At 38.4% G+C, this 20,761-nt stretch overlaps 1 protein-coding gene and 1 non-coding gene across 5 annotated transcripts in view; one reads left to right on the top strand and one right to left on the bottom strand.

Annotated features, from left to right (window-relative positions):
* Nucleotides 1-1,345: 1,345 nt before the first annotated feature.
* The window catches only part of rhbdf1b (rhomboid 5 homolog 1b (Drosophila)), a 62,724-nt gene continuing 43,308 nt past the window's right edge, over nt 1,346-20,761 (bottom strand). For 2 of the 4 annotated variants that reach the window (XM_030121825.1, XM_030121827.1), the window contains 16 exons: nt 17,886-18,114; nt 16,947-17,153; nt 14,761-14,883; nt 13,251-13,393; nt 12,891-13,142; nt 9,345-9,456; nt 9,172-9,246; nt 8,904-9,065; nt 8,716-8,816; nt 8,563-8,626; nt 5,644-5,738; nt 5,400-5,475; nt 4,608-4,708; nt 4,199-4,352; nt 2,684-2,907; nt 1,346-2,596 (listed from right to left, as the gene is read on the bottom strand). In XM_030121825.1, the coding sequence (XP_029977685.1) occupies nt 2,401-2,596; nt 2,684-2,907; nt 4,199-4,352; nt 4,608-4,708; nt 5,400-5,475; nt 5,644-5,738; nt 8,563-8,626; nt 8,716-8,816; nt 8,904-9,065; nt 9,172-9,246; nt 9,345-9,456; nt 12,891-13,142; nt 13,251-13,393; nt 14,761-14,883; nt 16,947-17,153; nt 17,886-18,114 (2,314 nt within the window). In that variant the 3' untranslated portion in view covers nt 1,346-2,400. The remainder of the gene's footprint in view (nt 2,597-2,683; nt 2,908-4,198; nt 4,353-4,607; nt 4,709-5,399; nt 5,476-5,643; nt 5,739-8,562; nt 8,627-8,715; nt 8,817-8,903; nt 9,066-9,171; nt 9,247-9,344; nt 9,457-12,890; nt 13,143-13,250; nt 13,394-14,760; nt 14,884-16,946; nt 17,154-17,885; nt 18,115-20,761) is intronic. The other 2 variants (XM_030121826.1, XM_030121828.1) reach the window with 2 other exon arrangements.
* trnai-uau (transfer RNA isoleucine (anticodon UAU)) lies at nt 4,825-4,918 on the top strand. The gene is made up of 2 exons: nt 4,825-4,862; nt 4,883-4,918. It is a non-coding gene; the product is annotated as a tRNA-Ile (tRNA).

Below are 20,761 nucleotides of genomic sequence, written 5' to 3'. Positions count from 1 at the left end.
AAACAAAATCAACTTTCTATTACGGTGTGTTAAGGTCCGATCTGTTACTATTCTGTCGCCGTTCAGATGCAGATCAGTGTTGTCTGTGTTTGTGCTGTTCAGCCTCTCCATACACCTCTCTAACATAAGCACACACTTATTTATACTCAATTACTGACTAGACTTAATGAATGCTACAGCAGTCTCATGTGTATATGTGTATGCATGTGCACACTGAAAACAAAAGGAGGGGAGCGGGAACAGGAAGAGTAAACCTTGAGCTACAATGCACAGGGAGCATTATGGGTACCTACAAGAGTTCTGCACGCTAATATAGCTCGTCCTTGAATTAATGACATTCAAGTCCCACAGAACAACACGGTAATGTGGCAGTAATTCAAGTATACCCTAAGCTGCAGTCACGTTGGACCATTTTACCCACTTCAAACTGTAAGTTATTAGTGGTTGGGCACCATCTGGTGGACAAATAAAACACTTCTGTAACCACAACAGGCTGTTTTAGCTGTTAGCTATTACAGCCTTTCTCAAATGGGGGTACTTGTACCCCAGGGGGTACTTGGAAGAAGCCCAAGGGGTACTTAAATTTTTTGGGGGAAAATACATTAAATAGGTCATCATGTACTGAATACAAAATAAATAAGAATTAATGCTGAAATATGAAACACAGTAAATACATACATAAATTGACACTTTTGACCTTATTTCATTTCAACATTATTAAAAACTGGAAGAAAACAAAGATAATGTGTGCCTGTGGATAAAGTCAGTTCACATATCAACACAATCCCATCTTAGACAGAACGTCAGAAGTCTAAGCAGAAGATAGAAAACAACAGAATTTTATGTTGTTGACTATTAAGGAGTAGAAATACTACATATAGATCCTTCCAAATGAAATACTTGTTTTCAAAAACATGGAAGTGAGATAGAGACTACATTAAACAGGTCAACACAAACAACAATTAAATGAGACTGCTTTCCACCTTGATTCGTACAAATTTTCTTTGGTTTATGGTGCATAGTAATGGGTTCGTACAATATGGGACCTTTAAAAAAGCAAAAGTTTTGATATTTCATATCATGCATTTTTTTTTATTTAACCTTTTTCAGCTTCTAAAAATCAAGGCTTTCCTCATAATACCTGAAAAACCTCAAACTAACACCAAAATGTAATAATAAAAATAAAACCAGTGAATTCCACTGAATAAAACTGATTGAAAACAAGTTAAAACTACTTATGCAATGATAATACAAACTAAAACTGAAATTACACCAAAAACCAAAGTGAAAATCTAAAAGAAAACCCACACTTGTTTGTGTAATGACTAGGCATAGAAAACCAAACTAACTTTGTGTGTATTTGTGTTTATTGTCAAGTAGCTAAAACGCCACCACAATTAATTAAAAAAGACACAAATTCAGCTCAATAACACCTATTCACAACAAAGAAGATGAATAATATACAGATGTGTTCTTTACATGTAACATGGGGTAAATACAAAAATCTGTGAAAGCAGTGCTTTAAAGGCTGATACATGGCACAAAATGACAGGATGTGTGTTTGTGTCATTGTGTCAATAAGGCACAGTTAAGTATTGTAATTGTAAGGAAATCCATTAAATGAAAAGCCTGTTATATAAATGAAAAGCCTGTTATGACTTGGGGGGGGGAAAATCCCATCATGGCAGTCACAGGGTTAATGTTCCTTTTGTCCACTTGGGGGTGCTGTGAGGCCAGTTTCACTTGAAGAGACACTGGCAGGAAAAGAAATGCCTTAAAGAAACTATGAACATTCTCCTTTCACTTGTGACCCATTTTAGGGTTAGGGTAATGGTTACATTTGAGCTGTGTTCACCCTGATGTAGTTTAGGTTGCATTTCAGCCACATGTTCAACACAGAAACAAGTACATGTTCCCCTCAAATGCAGTCTAATACATGCAGTTTGGCCTTGCACTTCCTCTACAGTCCTAACCCTAACCCTAGGGTCCCATGAAAAGGGTGGATGTTAAAGGGTTAACACTCTTGCACATGTAAAACTCAGTGTGACTAGGCCAGCTAGAGATCAGACACACTGGGATCAGTCATGAGTCTTTTCAGTCCGCTTCAGTTTCATCACCATGCATGTAAATGTGTTCAGTGAATAACAAAGCCTACAGGCTGTCATGCATTCTTCATACTGGGTCTGTTGTACACTTCCACACAGGACAACAAATATCATCTGAAACTGCAGGAACATCCGCACAGAATCTTAACATGTTCAGGATACAATTTTTCATCAATGTGTTAGAAAAACACTTGCACTGAACTATAGTACCGTGTTGAAATGTCAGCTTCCTCTGTAGTTTGAAATGTTGAGACCAGTCTGAGCAGTGCAGATCCATAAAAGAAAGAGCTGATGTTCAGAGGAGGTGGGCGTTCAGATCGTACTTCTCGCAGAATTTGTCCGTGATTGGGATGCAGGTGAGGTATTCGCACCACTCACACTTCACAGGGTAGACGTAGAAAAGGACAGCCAGAGCAGAGAACAAACCCAGGAAGATGAGCAGGAAAACACAGATCTGGACCCGTTTCCGGTACATATCAGAGCGGCCAAAGCTAAGGGGGGGCAAAAATATAAGACAGCGTCAAACAGATGTGTCATATTGTTACAAATATCCCACCAGACATCCTTTCTTCACCTACCTGATATATGGCAGGAAGGCAAAGGACAAGAAGAACCCTGATACAAAGCCGCAGATGTGGGCAAAGTTATCAATCCAAGGCAGCAGGCCGAAAGAGAAGAAGAAGACAGAGATAGCCAGCAGCTTGGCAAATGCTCGCCACGGTCGCTCAAGGATCTGCCAGCTCTGAAAAAGCTCCACAAACAGACAGGCCAAGATGCCGAACTGGCTTCCAGCAGGACCCACCTGAGAGCGAAGGAAAAACAGAGAAAAGCTCAGCTGCAGGTCTTCACACATCAGTTAGCTCGTACTGTTCCACCTCAGCTGCCTGTAGCTGGACTGGTCATGTTCCAATACATCACACACTAAAACTTTAAGGCCTTTTTAAAACCAGTGTGAATGCAATTTAAGACCTATTTCTGCTCTCCACTCACTCCAATACTTCTGAAACTGCTAATACTACTGTTTGCTTGTTCTGGGTATATTTAGCTCGGTCAGTAGGCCATGAGTCATTGTGAAGACGATATGTCTGTCGTCATCTTCGACATCATCTCCATCGTTGTCTTCCTTGTCGTCTTTGTCTTCCTCGTTTTCTTCCTTGTCATCGTCATAAGCAACTTCATCAAACATCTCTGATACAACTCCTGGTCAGATTCATTTTAAATTTTATACGTAATTTCCTTGGGACAATGTCTCCAAAGTTTGCTCCCATTTTTGAGAACTTAATATTTTTGAATTTTTGACAAATTTTTGAAATATTAAACATTTGCCTTTTGGGTCATATTTTGATGGACATGGAAATGGTTAGAGATATCAAAATAGTTACTGTTGAGCACTGATAGGAAGTCATACATGGACTTTCATTTGGGTCCATGACCTTTGGCCTTGAGTGACCTTGAAGGGTCAAACTCAAGATTACCTGTGTCTAGATTTCAACAATCTTCTCCAAAACTACTGGTGGGATTCATTTCAGACTTTATTTGTAGCTTCCTTGGAACAATGTCTACAAAGTTTCTTAAGGCTAAAGATGTTCATTTTGTCTTCTGTTTATGTAAATATAATTTTTTTTTTTTTTTCTTGTCTGAACAAAAGAAAAAATTATATTTACAAAGTTTCTTCCCAGTTTTGAGAAATGTAGATTTTAAAATTTTTGATGAATTTTTAAAATATTAAAAATGGGCCTTTACTTATAACAGGCCATATTTTGATTTATTATTGATTTGATTTAGGATTTATTATTTTATTTGGTTTATAACATGGAAATGGTTAGAGATATCAATGTAGTTACTGTTGAGCGCTGATAGAAAGTCATATTATGAACTCAAGTAATTAGCTGAGTTCTCCTCCAGTGAAAGTACCACCCAGTCCTATTGGGGGATTGATCTCCTGCATCCAGACCACAGGACTCTAACATAGCGGCAGAACCTGACAACCTTGCAAATTTAACTTGTTATTGATTCTTGATAGAACATGGTGAGCTACAGGGCCATTGGTCCTATTTTTCAATTTCATAATGAGATGAGAGGTGACATTGTACCTCTGCTCTATAAGGTAGAAAGATGGCTGAGGCCAAGTTGCCTGTGATGCCACTCAGCATGTAGATGATGGAGATACGCAGCCAGCCGGCCAGCTTCTCCAGATCCCTCAGGACTGTCATCTGGAACAGCACTGACACCAGACAGTGCAGAATCCTGTGTAAAGACAGGAGAGAGTTTTCAATACTAACTACATGCATAAATCCAGCTGTTTCTTTTTCTAGACGTCAGGGTACAAATATTTCCAATTGGGTCATGTCAGCACTGAAAACACTGGCACACCACACTCCCTGCTGATTTGTAACTGAGGCAAATAAAACTACTATTTTTCGTCAAATAAACCCCTGATCTCGGTGTAGCTATAACTACAGTTACGTAGAAGGATGGACAGAGTTAAGAGAGTCCACTCACCCAGCATGGAGGAAGAGGGACAGCCAGAGTCTGGAGAACTGATCTGGGATCTCTGGGTTGAGGAAAGGAAGTAGACCACACACATCATCCATACAGGCCACCTGAGGCAGAGAAAACAATGACGACTGTAAAGGCCACCAGTCAGGATGAGGAGTCACTGTCCTGTGACGTTATCTCAATTCAGTCCAAAGTCCTTTAGACTTCCAAAGGACCACAGGCTCCAGTGGCGCAATCGGTCAGCGCGCGGTACTTATAAGACAGTAATCTGCAGAGCAATGCCGAGGTTGTGAGTTCGAGCCTCACCTGGAGCAGCGAACTTTTATAGATGACTGCATGATAGATAAAACAGGGATTGTTGTAAACACTTAACAGAGAGGATAACTTTGGGATTAAAGCTGTATTATTGGGAAAATGATCCTTTCCGCTAATGAAATTTGTGTTCAAGTGCTTTTGTTGTTATAGCGAAATGAAAAGTGGCCATGTTGCTAAATGCTATTAATGTGCAAAATCATTAGCTAACAGCGGCAGAATGTTAATAAAAGTATCATTTATCATTCGCGATGAAACCCTTGTTACTCTCCGCCATGTTGAAAAGGTCAAAGGTTATTTTCATCTTGGCAGCTTGTGAATCCAATTTTTTTCCCAGCTCTCCAGTGGAAAATACGACATGAGGGGGCGTTCATGTGCAATTTTCAGATCGTAACAGGTATTTACCATAATTCCCATAGCACGTGAAGGCAGGAAAAGAAGAGTTTATCGATGTGTCAACAAAATTGCTGTTTCTTGTCATACCTGTGAGCAGAGAGTAGCCTCCTCGTGGAAGTAGCCGTGCATGAACTCACAGTACTCTCTGGAAGTGATTTCACATCTACAACATGAAAACATCTCTTTAGTTTCATTCGAGTCAAATCTCATGAAAACTACAACAACAGCTAGTTGTGAGTTTTAGTGTGGTGCCACTGACCTATAATTATATACATTCTGCTGCACAGGCTTTGTAACCTGATAAGAATAGTCATGGTGGAGGGACTCTTACCGCCCTTTGGTTCCGATGCAGCAGGGTCGACCTGTGATTGTGCAGTCGATGTGTGGAAGATTGGTGTGATTCCCAGAATTATACCTTGTGCAAACCTGCAAATCATACATACAGACTCAAACTTTGATTCTGCTTCAGTGGTGAAATTGTTCAGTGTGCTGCAGTAATGTGTGGTGAGGTTCATGGCTGGTGAGGCACTGACTCTTTCAATCAGATCTACAAATATATGAACCAAAAGAGTATCCTATTCACCATTTAATTGGCAACAGTTAACAGGTCATGTTTCATATCTCTTGTCAGCATTCTTTACACATACATACATGATGCATATTTCATTTAAGGTCAGAATTAAATTTTCAGTCAAATTATGTTGGATATGTAATCTTCCATTTAGAGACTAAGGCGGAGCGAGAAGGAAAAATAAACAAATCGCTGCACTTGACTTGTACAGGGGTTGGACAAAATAATGGAAACACCTTCACCTCAAGATGATAATGCCCCAATCCATACAGCCAGAATTGTTAAAGAATGGCATGAGGAACATTCTAATGAAGTTGAGCATCTCGTATGGCCGGCACAGTCCCCAGACCTCAACATTATTGAGCATTTATGGTCAGTTTTAGAGATTCAAGTAAGACGTCGATTTCCACCGCCATCGTCTCTAAAAGAGTTGGAGGGTATTCTAACTGAAGAATGGCTTAAAATTCCTTTGGAAACAATTCACAAGTTGTATGAATCAATACCTCAGAGAATTGAGGCTGTAATTGCCGCAAAAGGTGGACCTACACAATATTAAATTATATTTTGTTGATTTTTTAAGGTGTTTCCATTATTTTGTCCAACCCCTGTAGGTCATGCAGTCGCAAGAAGAACCTGTGCGTTCGCGAGCACCCTCTGCCATGAGGCTGGAGTACTGGCTGCCTCACTGAGTGCTTTTTTATGCAGTTTTGTGACTGATCTGCCAGACTGAATAAGTTACACACATACATTACCCAGACTATGGAAAGTCAGGGTGTATAATCAAAGTGTTTGAAACCATTTTATTGTCGATATACAGAGAGACAGCAACACACTCTAATTGTATGGAATGGCATCACGGTTTGGGATTAGTGAGGGATTACATGAGCTGCTGCCACACCATGCATCCCTTCCATATATTTAAACGGGAAATATGGAAACTGTGCAGTTTTTAATTGAAAAATAATCAAAATTATTGGAATCACTCAGAAAATAAGTTCATAGTACAGATCAGTGGACAAATATCAACATTTATTTTATCATTATTTGTTTTTGTTTTTTTAATTTTCATGATGACAGGTTAGGCTCTGCCTCCCCTGCTTCCCCTGACTGCACGTCACTGGTGTGCAGTACTTATGAGGGAAGGACATTGTGTCATAACTTTCTGATGCCACCCCAGACATATGGCAGTTATTTAAGAGAATCTAATGTGCTAAGTATTGATACATAATTGTATCTGCACTTGGAAATGTGCTGAACAAAATCAAACCCTGCAGTAAATCTGGGAATCCACACTTATGTACAGCTCTGTCACTAATATGTCAGTATTGGTCCTGGCTATGCTTCAGGTGTTTGGGATAGCTGTGTGATCTGTCACGTGCTTCATATTTGGAATAGACTGTAAGGAGGATCTAGTAAAAGATTCATATTTGGGGCATTCTACATGGTCAATGAACTGGGTAATGAAAGGAAATCCTTATTTTATGTCAACAATTGATCCTTTTTTCAAGAAAAGGTTATTTTGTGACATTGAAGCATATGTTTCTCATGCACAGAGAACAACTGTCCATGATATACAGAAAGTTGTTGTCTTAGGGACCTTATGAGAAGTGAGTGAATTTTTTTATTTTTTTTTTTAGATTTCCTGCTTTATTCTGATATTCATGGTAGAGAGACATGAAGGGGAAGAGACCGGGGTATCAGCCAGACTCAGATCACTGTTTCAAGGACTAATACATGGTAAACACTGCACCACGTGGACCACTGAGGTTAGATTCATGTAAAACAAAACGCCCACACAAGCACAGTTACATTAAAGAACAGAGACAGAGTTGATTAATGGTGGTCCAGAGGAAAATGGACCGTTACTATCCTGTCTAAAAGGATGCAAAGATTGTACTATTCTGTAAAATATCCCCCATTTCTGTTGAGGAATGGGACATTTTTACCCCGTCCCCCAAAGGAGAGGCAAGGGGTATTGTTTTTGGTTTGGTTTGTTTCTTAGTTTGTTTGTTAACACTCTAGCAGCAAAACTGTAGCTTGAATTCACACTAAATTTGGTTTATATATTGCCAGTGGCCCAGACTAGACCTCATTACATTTTGGGAAAAATAGGTCAAAGTTTGAATTTTTTATGAATTTTAAAATCTTTCCTTTTCCCCCTTTACTTATAATGGGCAAAATTTCTAATGTCTCTAGCAGCAAAACTATTGCTTGAATTCATACCACATTTGGTTTATACATTGCCAGTGGCCTAGAATAAATGTTATTACATTTGGGGAAAAAGGTCAAAGTTTAAATTTTTTATGAATTTTTTACATCTTTTTTTTCCTCCTATTTATTTATAATGGGTTAAATTTCAAATGTCTATAAAAACATCAAGTTTGTTTCAATGTACTTCAAACTTGGCAAATATATAGAGGCAATTGATATGCTGACATCAGCACACACATAGACATGATGACATCGGCTGGATCGATGCCAAAATAAGCTATAATATGTGTGAGGGGCGGGGTTTGTTGTGCCTGGCACCACTTGTTTGCTGTAGATTTGAGTTGCCAAACAGCAAAGAAGGAAATTTTTGCAATGAAATATAATGCAAATGGCCACTGTGCTTGTGTCTCGGATGTCTTGTTTAGCCATGATGGTTAAATGCAAGACAATAAAGAAATCTGTACTTACTGGCCACTTGGTAATATCATCAGGCCACTCGTGAGGTGAAACTGAGGCTGGCTCCAGACAGATTCTACAAAATTAAGAGCAATGAAGTGATCCTTAAACCTATACCCGCCAGACAGAAGGACTGATGCTTCATTCATTTCACTCTGATGTTACCTGGGGTCCTGATGGCACACGGAACCATACTGACGGAGTTTACTGTTCAGATGCGGAGCACTGGGATGCTGAGGCCACTTCACCCATACTGCCAGGGTAGTCTGAAATAGGAGGGGGGAAAAAAGATTCAGGACCTACTGAGCATGTGCAAAACTGAGACTGTAAATGCTTCGGTTGATTTCACCAACCGAACACTCCTCTTGCAGAGTCTGGAGGCAGCCGGAGCGGTCGTTCCTCACACAGCAGCCTGACTCTCTTTCTTTCTCTCTCTTTTCCTGGATCAGCTTATGGATCTCTTGGTCTTGGCGCATGCATGGGGAGAACTTCGCTCCCAAATGGATCAGTGCTTCCTGCGAGACACAAAAGATGATATTACCGCTGATTGAATGAGGCATGAAGGAGCTTCTGAGTTTCATTTCATCACAATTACAGAAAAGTTAGACTGAAGGCACTCACTGAGCTTGGACCAACCCAGAAGTTTTGCTGCTGCACAAATTTCACATTCTCATATACTCCCTTGTTCCTCAAGACCTATAGGAGAGAAGAAAAAAACCACTTGAGTCAGTCATTTTAAGAGGAAAACTCAAATCTGACACGGCAAGAATCAGGAGTGTAAAAAAGGAGCTCACCGAGTCGACAGTTTCATGTTGTGAGAAACCCACGGGAGCAATGCCGTAGATAGTGACGGCCAGAATAGTGATGAGTAAATGGACAAACGTGATCCAGTAGGAAAAGAAAGGCCTGACGAAGAGACAGCACAATTTACAAGACCACTGACATTTTAAAACACACAGGATGTACAGGACTATGCAAAAGTCTCAGGCCAACTTTATCTTTGTCAATTTTGCAGAGTGAAAATGAGCATACATAACTGTCTCTCACTCTCTTTTCTTCACATACAACAAGAAAATACAGCACAGGCTTAAAAAGCACACAACAAACTGAACTAAATGGATTGTAAAGGTTAAAGTGACTATTTAGTGCAGTGGTTCCCAACCTTTTTTGGCTCGTGACCCCATTTTAACATCACAAATTTCTGGTGACCCCAGACACTCAAAACGGAGACAATTTTTTGCTAAAATGAATTTGTTTTTGATCGTGTAATAGTTTGCTATACTATGTTGCAAATACACGTTGATTTTAGATGACATTTAGACTATATAATGTATATTATTATGGACAAAGGCAGAAAAGTCAGGTATAGATTACTGCACAAAGTGAGAATTTTATCTTCCTCAGTCAGGATATGTACAGTCAGTCCAGCTTGTATTTACAAGGCTGACAATTAATACTGAACAAACAATATCTCAAACTATTAATTATGAAAGAGCTGCAGCATCGTAAACCAGCCACAATGAACATTTAATAGATATTCAGTACCACAGTGCTTCAGTTTCAGCTTCAGAGTTTGAGATTCACCATATATTTTTAATTAGTAATTTATTTATTTTTTATTCAATTACTAGAAATTTCAGGTGACCCCATTTTTATTCCAGGTGACCCCACATGGGGTCCTGACCCCAAGGTTGAAAAACACTGATTTAGGGTGATATCGTCAACATGACAAGAAACAGTAACAGTTAGAAACATCTGATGTGTTGAATGAAACCCGTTACAAAATATTGGAAAATGAATGCAATAAGTCTCATATTGTCTGAACAAAAGGGTTAAAGACATGTTAAATGCAAAGGGAGGTCACACTAAATACTACTTCCTTGGTTTACAGCAGCTGTTCTCTCACTGCAACTTTTGTTTTTACTGCTGTACATACTTCCCATATATCCAGGTTTTATCTTACAGTTTTTCTCAGTCGCTTTGGTACATTTCTGTAATCATCCTTGCCACTTGCAAAACAGTAAGTGCATTTCTCAAAACAATTCATACAAATAGCAAAACACCATGGATTATCTACAATAGCCAGTCTCTTGCTCAGAATCCTTAATTTATCTCTCAAAAGTAAATATCTGAGTCAATGAACATGTCAGTGTCATCAGAATGACAAGTCCTTGTGCCATTGTGTACAGATAAGACAGTCCAACTGCTTGGTCATGTTGTCAGTATAACAGTGTACTCTGGAGGGATGTTCTGATGTAAACTATGGCTAAAGTTTGATGACAATTATTGTAAATTGTAAGTTACACCTTAGTGTAAGTGGGATATTGATTGCAAGAGACTGGACAAGACTCACATTTATGCTCTTCCTGTTTGTAATGTAATTTGTTGACAGACCATGTCATTGCGATACAGAAAGGAAAAGACAGCACTGCATAGCACAAAGAAAAAAACAAAAAAACAAAAGTAGAACTGTGAACATAGGACAGTATCCTAAGGGAAAATTGAACATGCAGTGCTGTAGGAATTCCAGTGTAGTCTTCCTACACCTCCTACAGACATTCCTGAAGACCCTGATGCTAGAAGTACTGTAGTCACATTTTTGGACAATTCAAGTTGAGCAAATAAACATGTTGCATTTGTTTAGCTAAGTCCACCCTATAAATATTTTTATTTTAACAGATGTTTTTTGTGACTTGAGTACTTTTAGCACCAGGGTCTTCAATTCTCATCCACATCACAATGAATATCTTCTCTTGCCTGATATATTATGTCAACTTGTTCAACCATTTTGCATGTAAAGACTTATGTGATAAACTAATGCCTAAATGTTGTGGGGGGTGAGAGCCATTATTATACATCTGGATCAACATGACATTAAGCAACTGATAATGTAGGAAACAGCAGAGAATTGTACAAAATCATTTACATGGATGTACCAAAGCCTTTGCAACTTGTTCAAAGAAATGAGAAACTGCTTTTTTGACGTGCACAAGTGACACAATGATGTGAAGTAGTTTTGAGAATTTCAATTCTGATCTGAGAAATGTACCAAAGTGACTGAGATAAACTGTAATACAGAGACTGAGAAATGCGTATGTACGATCTTTACAACTTTACCAAATTAACAGACCTAACACTGCCTTAGGACTTTTACACAGCACTGTAGTTTGTATGGCTTGGGCTCCTTTTGACTGATGCAGTAATAAAAGATGTAGTGGATGATGATGGAGGGTAGGGTGGAGCTGTTGTTTCTATCACCACTGCCAACAAAGATCTGCCTGATATGAGTCAGGAAGAAATTGTGTTTACAGACGCTATATTGTTTTAAAGTTTTATTCATATTATGTTTAAGATAAGATATCCTGTATTGCTCCTCCAGGGAAATCTGATTTGGGCAGTAACGCCACTTTACAGCTGCACTGCCAGAACAAAACATAATAAAAAAAGTACAATACATGCTGTAGCCAGACATTTTTGCAGACGCCTGCACATATTGCCACATATCCTCTATTGTAAACACTTTTATCATTTTATTATGCTTCCTTCTTCATGACAGCCAACTTGGTTTTACTGCTTCTGTTTTTTTCTTGCAGCTCCTTTTAGTACTTGTTTGCTATTTGTCTATTTTTTGGTAATTATTTCCTCTTAGTCATCCTTTTCTCAGTTTGTTGTATGCACCTACATAGCATCATCATATTGTGAAGAGAAAAGCTACCTGGAAATAAACCTGTTTTTGAGTCTGAAGACACAACAATAAAAACAGATGTCAGTATAACATCTGGACACAGTAAGACTTGAGATAGAGAGAAAATTAAGAATACTAGTGTTAAAGCAGGCACGTCAAACATACGGCCCATGGGCCAAAACTGACCCACCAAAAGGTCTAGTCCAGCCCCTGGGATGAATTTGTGAAATGCAAAAATTACACTGAAGATATTAAGAATCAAGGATGTCAAAATAATTTTAGTTCAGGGGTCACAAACAGAACAATTCAATCTTAAGTGGATCAGACCAGTAAAATACCAATAAAATAACCTATGAAAAATCAGTGTTGGAGAATACATTCATTCAAGTAGTGAAATAGTCAAATAGCAGTAACAAATGATAAACATTGATAAACATTTGTTACTGTTATTAACAAATGCTTAACATTAACATTAAAGGTAACACTAGTAAATGGAATATACAACTAAAACAGAATGGACAATTGCATTGAATAAAAGACTTAGTCATTAGTACATTAGTTAATAAAGGCCTACTCATTTAGTCATTTGTTGTATTAATGTTACATATTCTACTTCAAATAGAACAGAAGCAAATAGTGTAAATTGCTGTCTTGCCTGTGATCGTCCATATCCTCAATCTGTCTTTTGACGTAGCTGTCAATGCGTTTGCGGTACGTCCGGTTTGTGAGTCGACCCACAATGCCTAGTCCGTATGGCCTCTTCTCTCGGGCGAACAGCTTCTTGACAGGAACAACGATTCTCTGTCCGCGCTGCTGTTGGCTGACACTCACCACCTCCTGTTTGAGACGGACCTTCGGCTGGACCAGAGAGCCATCCTTCGCCTTCCGCCACCCTCGCTCCAAAGGCCTACAGCATTGAGGAGGATGAAGAGAGCGCTGTCAACACGGACTAATAACCTCTCGAGTTATAAGAGTTTCTATGTGATAAATGATGAAGCTGTCCATGTAAACCCACAGCATAAGGTGACTCCTCTCCAACTCATTCCTATCCAGGGCACTTCCTGTGAGCTCACATTCATCCACCTGTTTGATGGCAGCTTCTGAGGCGGTCTCAAACACCTCGTCAGCATAACTTGACAGCTCATCATGCAGACCGTCCTGCAAAGGCAAAATAAACAAAAGTAGTCACATCAAATCATACGTGCACAGTCTGTTGAGCACTTTTAAAGATGCACCTATTTGCACTGGTTTTTAGTACAAGTTTATTTATTTAACCTTTATTTAACCAGGTAAGTTAGTTGAGAACTGATTTTCATTTCCAATAACACACAAACAGGATGAACAGCAGAACAGATTACATGTACAACAAACCACACAATGTCACATAACAAATAAAAAGGCTAAAAACAGACGCTGGGGTCCTGAAGTGTAACTCTCACTGACCTCTTAAACGATGAGAGCGGTATGAATGAGGTGAGTTTTAGGGATCGTTGCAAAGAATTCCAATCATTAGAAAAACTAGATTGAGGATCGACCAAGAGAGGTAAAGGCTTTGGGAATGTGGAGATTAATGAAACTGCTGGAACGCACAAGTGTGCGACTTTTATTTGTTTTATCTTCTGGTCGTGTTTTAGATGCTATTTATTTTATTATTGTGTATCTGTTTTTATCAGTTTTAGTATATCTTATTTTTACTAGTATTAGCAAATGTATTTTTTATCTGTAAGTTTGTACAGCACCTTGGACACTTGTCTTGTTTAAATATGATACATAAATACACTTGACCTTGATCATGACATCTAGATGACAAAGACCATGTCCTGATGAAAAATGCTCTTAAAGGCTCCTGCATGGCACAGACAAATATATAGTTTCAGCTGTGTAGACACCACACACTGGTACTTTGGATGAACGCATCCATTGATTGGAACTGGCTGTTTAAATCAATTTGTTTACTTTTCTTTGGTCTGTGTGCACGAAAACAGTTTGGAATAAGTTAAAAGACTCTCAGGAACCCAACAGGATCATTGAATTATCGAAAATTGTTTGTGTTATAAAGGTTGACGTCAGTTAAATGAAAGTCGATACACTTGTGACTGACTGGGTTACTGCTCTAGAAAATGTAATTTTGTCAGAAAAAGTTAAAGGTAAAAAAACTCCTTCTGACTGAATAATTGAAGTAAAAAAAAAAAAAAAACATTATTGACTGGGAACTTTGTTTTACTGAATAATGGCAAAATATATGACAATAAAATTCAAAACACCTTCCAAAAAAGACAAAACATTTAAACATGTTTACACAGACATGTATCAGATGGTTTTGTGTTCTATTGTAACATATTTTGACTCATACTTTGATTCAACAAAACAAACCGTAAATGTTCAAACTACAATGAGATGTGGTATGCTCATTTGTTTTGCCCATAGTACATATGTAGTACACACGTATCTAGTATGGAGTAACATAGTATGTACAGTATATGTGGGTTGGTTTGACAGTGTGCATTTGTGTGTTTGCTGCTCACTCTGGTGAAGAAAGAAGTGTCCAGATCGTCTGGGAAGTCCACGGTGTCATCTTCAAAGAAACTAGAAGGCATGAAGCTCCGTCTGCGACATCGGCCGGCTGTGCTGTCACCTAATGTCCGGCCCTGATGAACACAACCACACATCTTCATCAAAAACTAGATCTATTAGTGGTTTTTAAGGCATACTAGTATAAAAGTCAATGATGTATGTTTTGGTGTAGTTATAGCAGTGGAGCAAAAGCAAGTAAAGAGCCAAAAACTGCATGGAAGAGTTTGAGCCAAAGACAAAAGTGGATGTTAAGTGAAATTAAATTATATCAAAACACATTTAAATCTAAAATAACATTTCTAGTAATAAAACCATTATAATGGACTAATATTTTAACACAAGTACAAGGATCAACAATATGGAAACTAAAATTCCACATCACCCACATACGTTGTTTTTTGTGGAGCTGCTGATAGAAGTTCCCACAGAGTGATCTATCTTGCCTCCTTATCTCTGCTGAAAGTTGCATAATATCTAACATGAGGAGGATGAAACTAAGCGGGTGAAACCCCAACTCAGTATTTCAGTTTGCAGCACATGTGGATATAGGCAGTCAAAGGCAGTCAGATTTCTTTTAAAATGTAACCTGAGCGCTGACAACAACTCACTGGCATGGCAGCTAAGAGGGCTGCAAATGAGCATCACAATTAACATCATCCTTGTTGGTATTTGATAACAGCACAAAATGTATAACTTGGAATCGCAATGCTTAAGATTTTAAAGCACTTTAAAAATAAGAATGCACTTGTTGAGCTTGGTTAAACTGAGCTTCATTTGGATGTATTTGATTGAATATTTGTATTGTAATTGACCTTCCAGTACCAAAGGCTACCATAGACACACTTTATTTTACTAATGAGAGACAAAAATGTGTTCATGTGTGTCATAAACTATGTAAGTTATACTCATGTTTTCAGTCATATTTAGACAGAAAAAAAGCACAAATTCACTATCCTCACAATTAATAAAGCTTTTTTTTTTTTTTTATTTTACCTTTATTTAACCAGGAAAACTGCATTGAGATTAAAAATCTCACAATTAATAAATCTTGTTTTGAATCGGATTGTGATGTTTTTTTGTTTTTAAAGAATAGGTTCATGGAAAAACAAGTGAAAAAGTAAGCAGTCTTTTGCAGTAATACTTTTGCAGTAAGCAAAAGTAAGTAGTCTAGTCGCACAGCAGTTTGCCCCTCCTGCTCACTGATACCCTGCCTACCCAGGGATTAATTTTGAGTTTTAACTTTAAATCTTTTCAAAAACTTTTCAAAATTTGTTAAAAAAAATGTAAAAATGTTAAATTAGCATTGCACCTCTTCTAGTGGTAAAGAACATGTGTGTATATTTGAAAAGCATCAGATTTTACACACATTTTACATTCATCTGGCAGGCGGGGGTATAAAAAGGTTTAGGAAACACTGCTGTAGAGGACCAATACAAAGGGAGCTCAGGCCTAATGTGGCCTGGTGTGACCATATCTAATCTAGAGGAATCCCTGGATGTGCATGACAGCCTCATAATGATGTGTCTAGGCTGCTGCTGATTACATAGAAGCAGTGACCTCTGTGTCACTGGATTAGCTCTGCAACTCTGGGACACTCTAAAAGCAATCCAACACATAGCTGAGCATTCGATGTGTTTTATGAAAGACCATCTGCTGATATAGCACCTCATACAACACACACAGCTGGATTTCCTCCCTGACCTTCCATTCATCCCTTAAAGCAGTGCACATACCTCTGCACTCTACTGTAACATATCGCTCCGGTTTAATCCATAAGCCAATCTCATGTTTTACATAACATGCCTGCATACACTAATACATGGAAATCCAAGTATGTAGATGAGCTCATACAGTCTGTAGAAAATAGGAGCAGTGAAAGGATGTACATTAACTTTTTGTAGGAATCTCTTTATGTATGTGGGAGGCAGCAAGCTTTTTAATTACTGCATATAAATTATAAAGATAAAAACACTGGTAGCTTAAAAAGGTTTGTGTTCAGTAAATATATCTGCTCAGTTTATGCAAAAACAACAGCCAGCAGTTTCTTTGAAGATCATCAAGTAGCTTGAAAGAAGGGCAGAGATTTCGCAAAGCGCGTATCTTTTGGTTTTATAAAGATTCATAAGATAACAAACACCTTCATTAGCGCTGCTGCAGCCTTCAGACTCATGACTGCAACAGACTCCCTTTTGCGTCGTCTTGGCAATCGGTTGAGGGCAGAGCGGGAGCTGGAAAAGGAGCAGAGGGAGGCGGTGCCAGGTGTGATGGGAGTTTGCGGGACACTGAAGCCGTCTACCTCTTCCACCATACGGAAGGCACGACCCCGCGCCAGAGGGTCTACGATCTGCGCACACACAGTATGCAGTTGGTCACTGCAGTGTTTTTAAGCACAAGAAGCAAGATACATTAACACATAAAGACACAGCAACGTAAAGGAGGACAGCAGGAATGCACAATATTTCTTAAACTATGAATGCACTATTTATATATAGCCTTGAATTCATAGCTATACATAATGATAATATTGTTCATAAATATACATACTATAACATACTGTTAATACTGTATATGTTGTGTTTATTCATATCTTATGTCTATTTTTTTTATTCTACTTAGCTCTATTCTTATCTTACTTTTGTAAAAATTGTATTCTATTTTCTTATCTTATTTTTAGTTTTTGTAATTTTATATTCATTCTATTCTTATTTCCTGAAGTACTGGTGTTTTATTAATATTGTTGCACTGACTGGAGTAGCACTCCTAATTTCACTGCACACACAATGACAATAAAGGCTATTCTATTCTATTCTATTCTATTCTATTCTATTCTATTCTATTCTATTCTATTCTATTCTATTCTATTCTGTTCTGTTCTATTCTATTCTATTTATAGGGGAAGTACAGCTTTAACAATTAATTTGCAAAATTGCTAACAAAGAACTAAAGCAAGCTAGCTGGCATCACTCAGGAGCAACAGAGGAAAGAGAAAGGGAGGAAACATGAAGGAGGTGAAGTACTAAATGAGTGCACGTCCCATCTGTTCAACCCCTACATGGTGCCCCAGGTGCTGGCCTACCCTCTGCATGCCATAGTGGTGGTGACTGGGGTGGTGGGGTGGGAGGTAAAGGGGAGGAGGGGTCTCAGTGCTGGCTAGGGAGAGGTTGTCTTGGCTGTGGAGCTCCATCTCCCTCATCACCTGCGCCTTCAGACCACCATACAGCTGGCTGCAGTGCTGCAGGCTCTTCCTCCTCCATCTCTGGGTGCTGTCGCAGTCTTTGCTCACGCCGAACCAGTCAGCTGTACCCCTGTGGACAGCAAACTTCGCTTAGTGAAATGGAAACAATGTGGTGATCGAGACTGATTAGGAGTAACATGTTATAAAAGACCCATTTATAACAGAAAGAATTCAATAAGAGTGGGAAAAAGGTTCTTTGTTCAGTGCATTACAACCAGTCAGGAGATATAGTCATTACTTCAATAGAATTAAGGCTTGTTATTTTGCCAGGAGCTCTTTGGTACAATTAAGGAGGCTCTTAAAAATAAGAACATAATAATCAGTTAATATAACTGTATAAGATGTCTTACAATGTTCTTGCTCCCAGGCAGAAACACTTAAAAAGAAAGCGTCAAGTCAATTCAAGTCATGACAATGTGCTGACACAAGCTTACATTTCAACACAGAAAAAAATTCCATGATTATAAGGACCTGACTGCAATGAGAACATTTCTGTCTTCTCAAAATCACTCACGTTGTATTTCCAGTGCTGTCCGTAATGTGTTTTAAGACACTGACATTCAACTGCTCCTTGACAGATTGGACTCTACTTTCCATCTGATTAGCTCAGCTACATGCTCATTATTGGATTTATTGCGGCTGTTGGTAATCTGCTGACTGTATTTGTGATTGTTTGCTTGTTGTGTTTCTTTGGTGAAATACATGAATACTGTCATAAGATATCTGACAGAACTGAACACTGGTAATTTTACCTAATTTTTGCCTCTGGCTTAGAAGCTTAGTTAACTTTTTTTAGTGTGAATTTCTGATTATAGTGAAAAGAGATGATTAAATTTATCCTGTCCTTTGTTAGTGGTAAAGGTCAGAAAACTTGTTGCAAATTATCTTGGTAAAATCTAGTCTGCTTTAATTCCAATTTACAAGAAATGTGCAGAGCAAAAGTCAAAGGCCAAGGTCACAGATGATTTTCTGTCTCAAGATTATATACAGAGATTGATTTCTAATTTTAACTTCATCTTTGAGCCATTGTCCTCTAGGATGTAAAATATAATCTTAATCTTACACGTGCATAATCATTGATGAGGATGGTATGTTGTTATTCTGTTGCTGTGCTGCATTATGAGACCTCTTGAATGTATTCTTTTAGGCCTTGACATTATACTGTATAGAATTCATTCAATTATAGTACAGAGTATAATAATTTTTTTAGCATCATTAGGCAAAAATCCATAATGACCTTACATTTTATGATTTAAGTGGCCTGAGACAACAGCAGACTTTTGCATCTACTCTTTTCCTGTGTTTTCATGCTGTAGAAAAAAGCTTCACTTTTCCATAATGACATAAAAATGGTAAGGTCTGTGTCTATACTGAGATATTTCAGTTCCAGGAGCTGTGACTGTTTTTACTTTGTGAAAATTGTCAAACATGCCTAAATTGCAAAATCAAGGTATGTAATTCATGTGAAGCAACAAAAATGCAAAATGCAATCCATAACCACGTCCATATATACAGTATCAGTACACCCTGTCAACAGAAAACACAAAGAGAGCTATCCTCAGGTTCTCTCCTTGCTTTTCTTACTGTTTTTTTCTGTGTGTTTGTGTATGTTTACATGTTTGAAGACACGGCTGACTCATCTTACAGAGATGAGATGAAAAATAATGTCTTGTTTCCACATAGAACCTCTTCCCTCTGTTCCATCAGAGGCAAAGAGGAAGAAGATTTTGCCTAAACGGGATATGAGCTGACTGAAGATACATATGTAATGTTTTTATCAACTGTGCTTTGTTAGGGGATCCGTCCAGGTAAACCTTTTTTCTTTTTCACACGGAATGGTGCCTACGTGCCATGCTGTGTAAAGTGATTAGAAGGGGGAGGCCACACTGGGGAAATTGTTTGGAAAGCAGAACACTCAGTAATAAACACTCAAGACAGACACCAGCTGGGGAAGCCTTTTAAGGCCGCATCAGGGGCAGGGAGGGGGTGGTGCGACCCTGAACGTTGTCCTCCCAAACAGCGATAAAGACTCAGGTTTGGGGAAACAGCTCTGTTAGTTAGTAGAAGAGGAAATGTAAACAAACAGGAAAAAGACAGCGTGTGTTTGTCTTTGTTTATATAAGCCGGTATTTTTGTCAGTGTACACACATGCACAGACAATACCTGTCTGTGCATGTGTGTACGTCAACAAAAATACCTGCACATCCACAGAAAACATTCAGTCATGTTTGACAATTCCAATCCATCACCTATCAAAGATTAAAGCTGCCTCCGTATCCTCCAGGTAAGGCTGGTTCACCTGAAGAAGGTGTTAAAAATACTGTTAATTATAGGCTTAGACAGCATTTATTTCATCATGGAGACAAGCTGAGGAGGATAATTTAATGCAGCCAAAGAACAAGTACAGTACAACAGAATGAATACAGGAGGTCCATGTGAGCATGGACAATGAGTACAAACGAGCTGAGTGGATTCTTTTGTATAAGGGTCATTCCTGTTATCAATAAAAAAACATGTTCTTCCTGTTTTTATCATTCTATCAGAATAATATTATTCATATTTAGAAATACATGCTGGTCAAGTTCATGGTCTCAAAAAGTAATATATATTAAGAATACTGAAAACGACAGGAAAGAGAGCAAAAATGTTCCACCCTGTTACAAGCATTCCATTCAATTCCATTAGAGCTTCCACCCTTTTACACAGTAGAAATTTAG

This window comes from Sphaeramia orbicularis, chromosome 19, assembly GCF_902148855.1.
Source record: "Sphaeramia orbicularis chromosome 19, fSphaOr1.1, whole genome shotgun sequence".
Taxonomy (NCBI): domain Eukaryota; kingdom Metazoa; phylum Chordata; class Actinopteri; order Kurtiformes; family Apogonidae; genus Sphaeramia; species Sphaeramia orbicularis.
The sequence above is the reverse complement of the archived record's forward strand: the minus strand, read 5'-3'. Positions and strand labels throughout refer to the sequence as shown.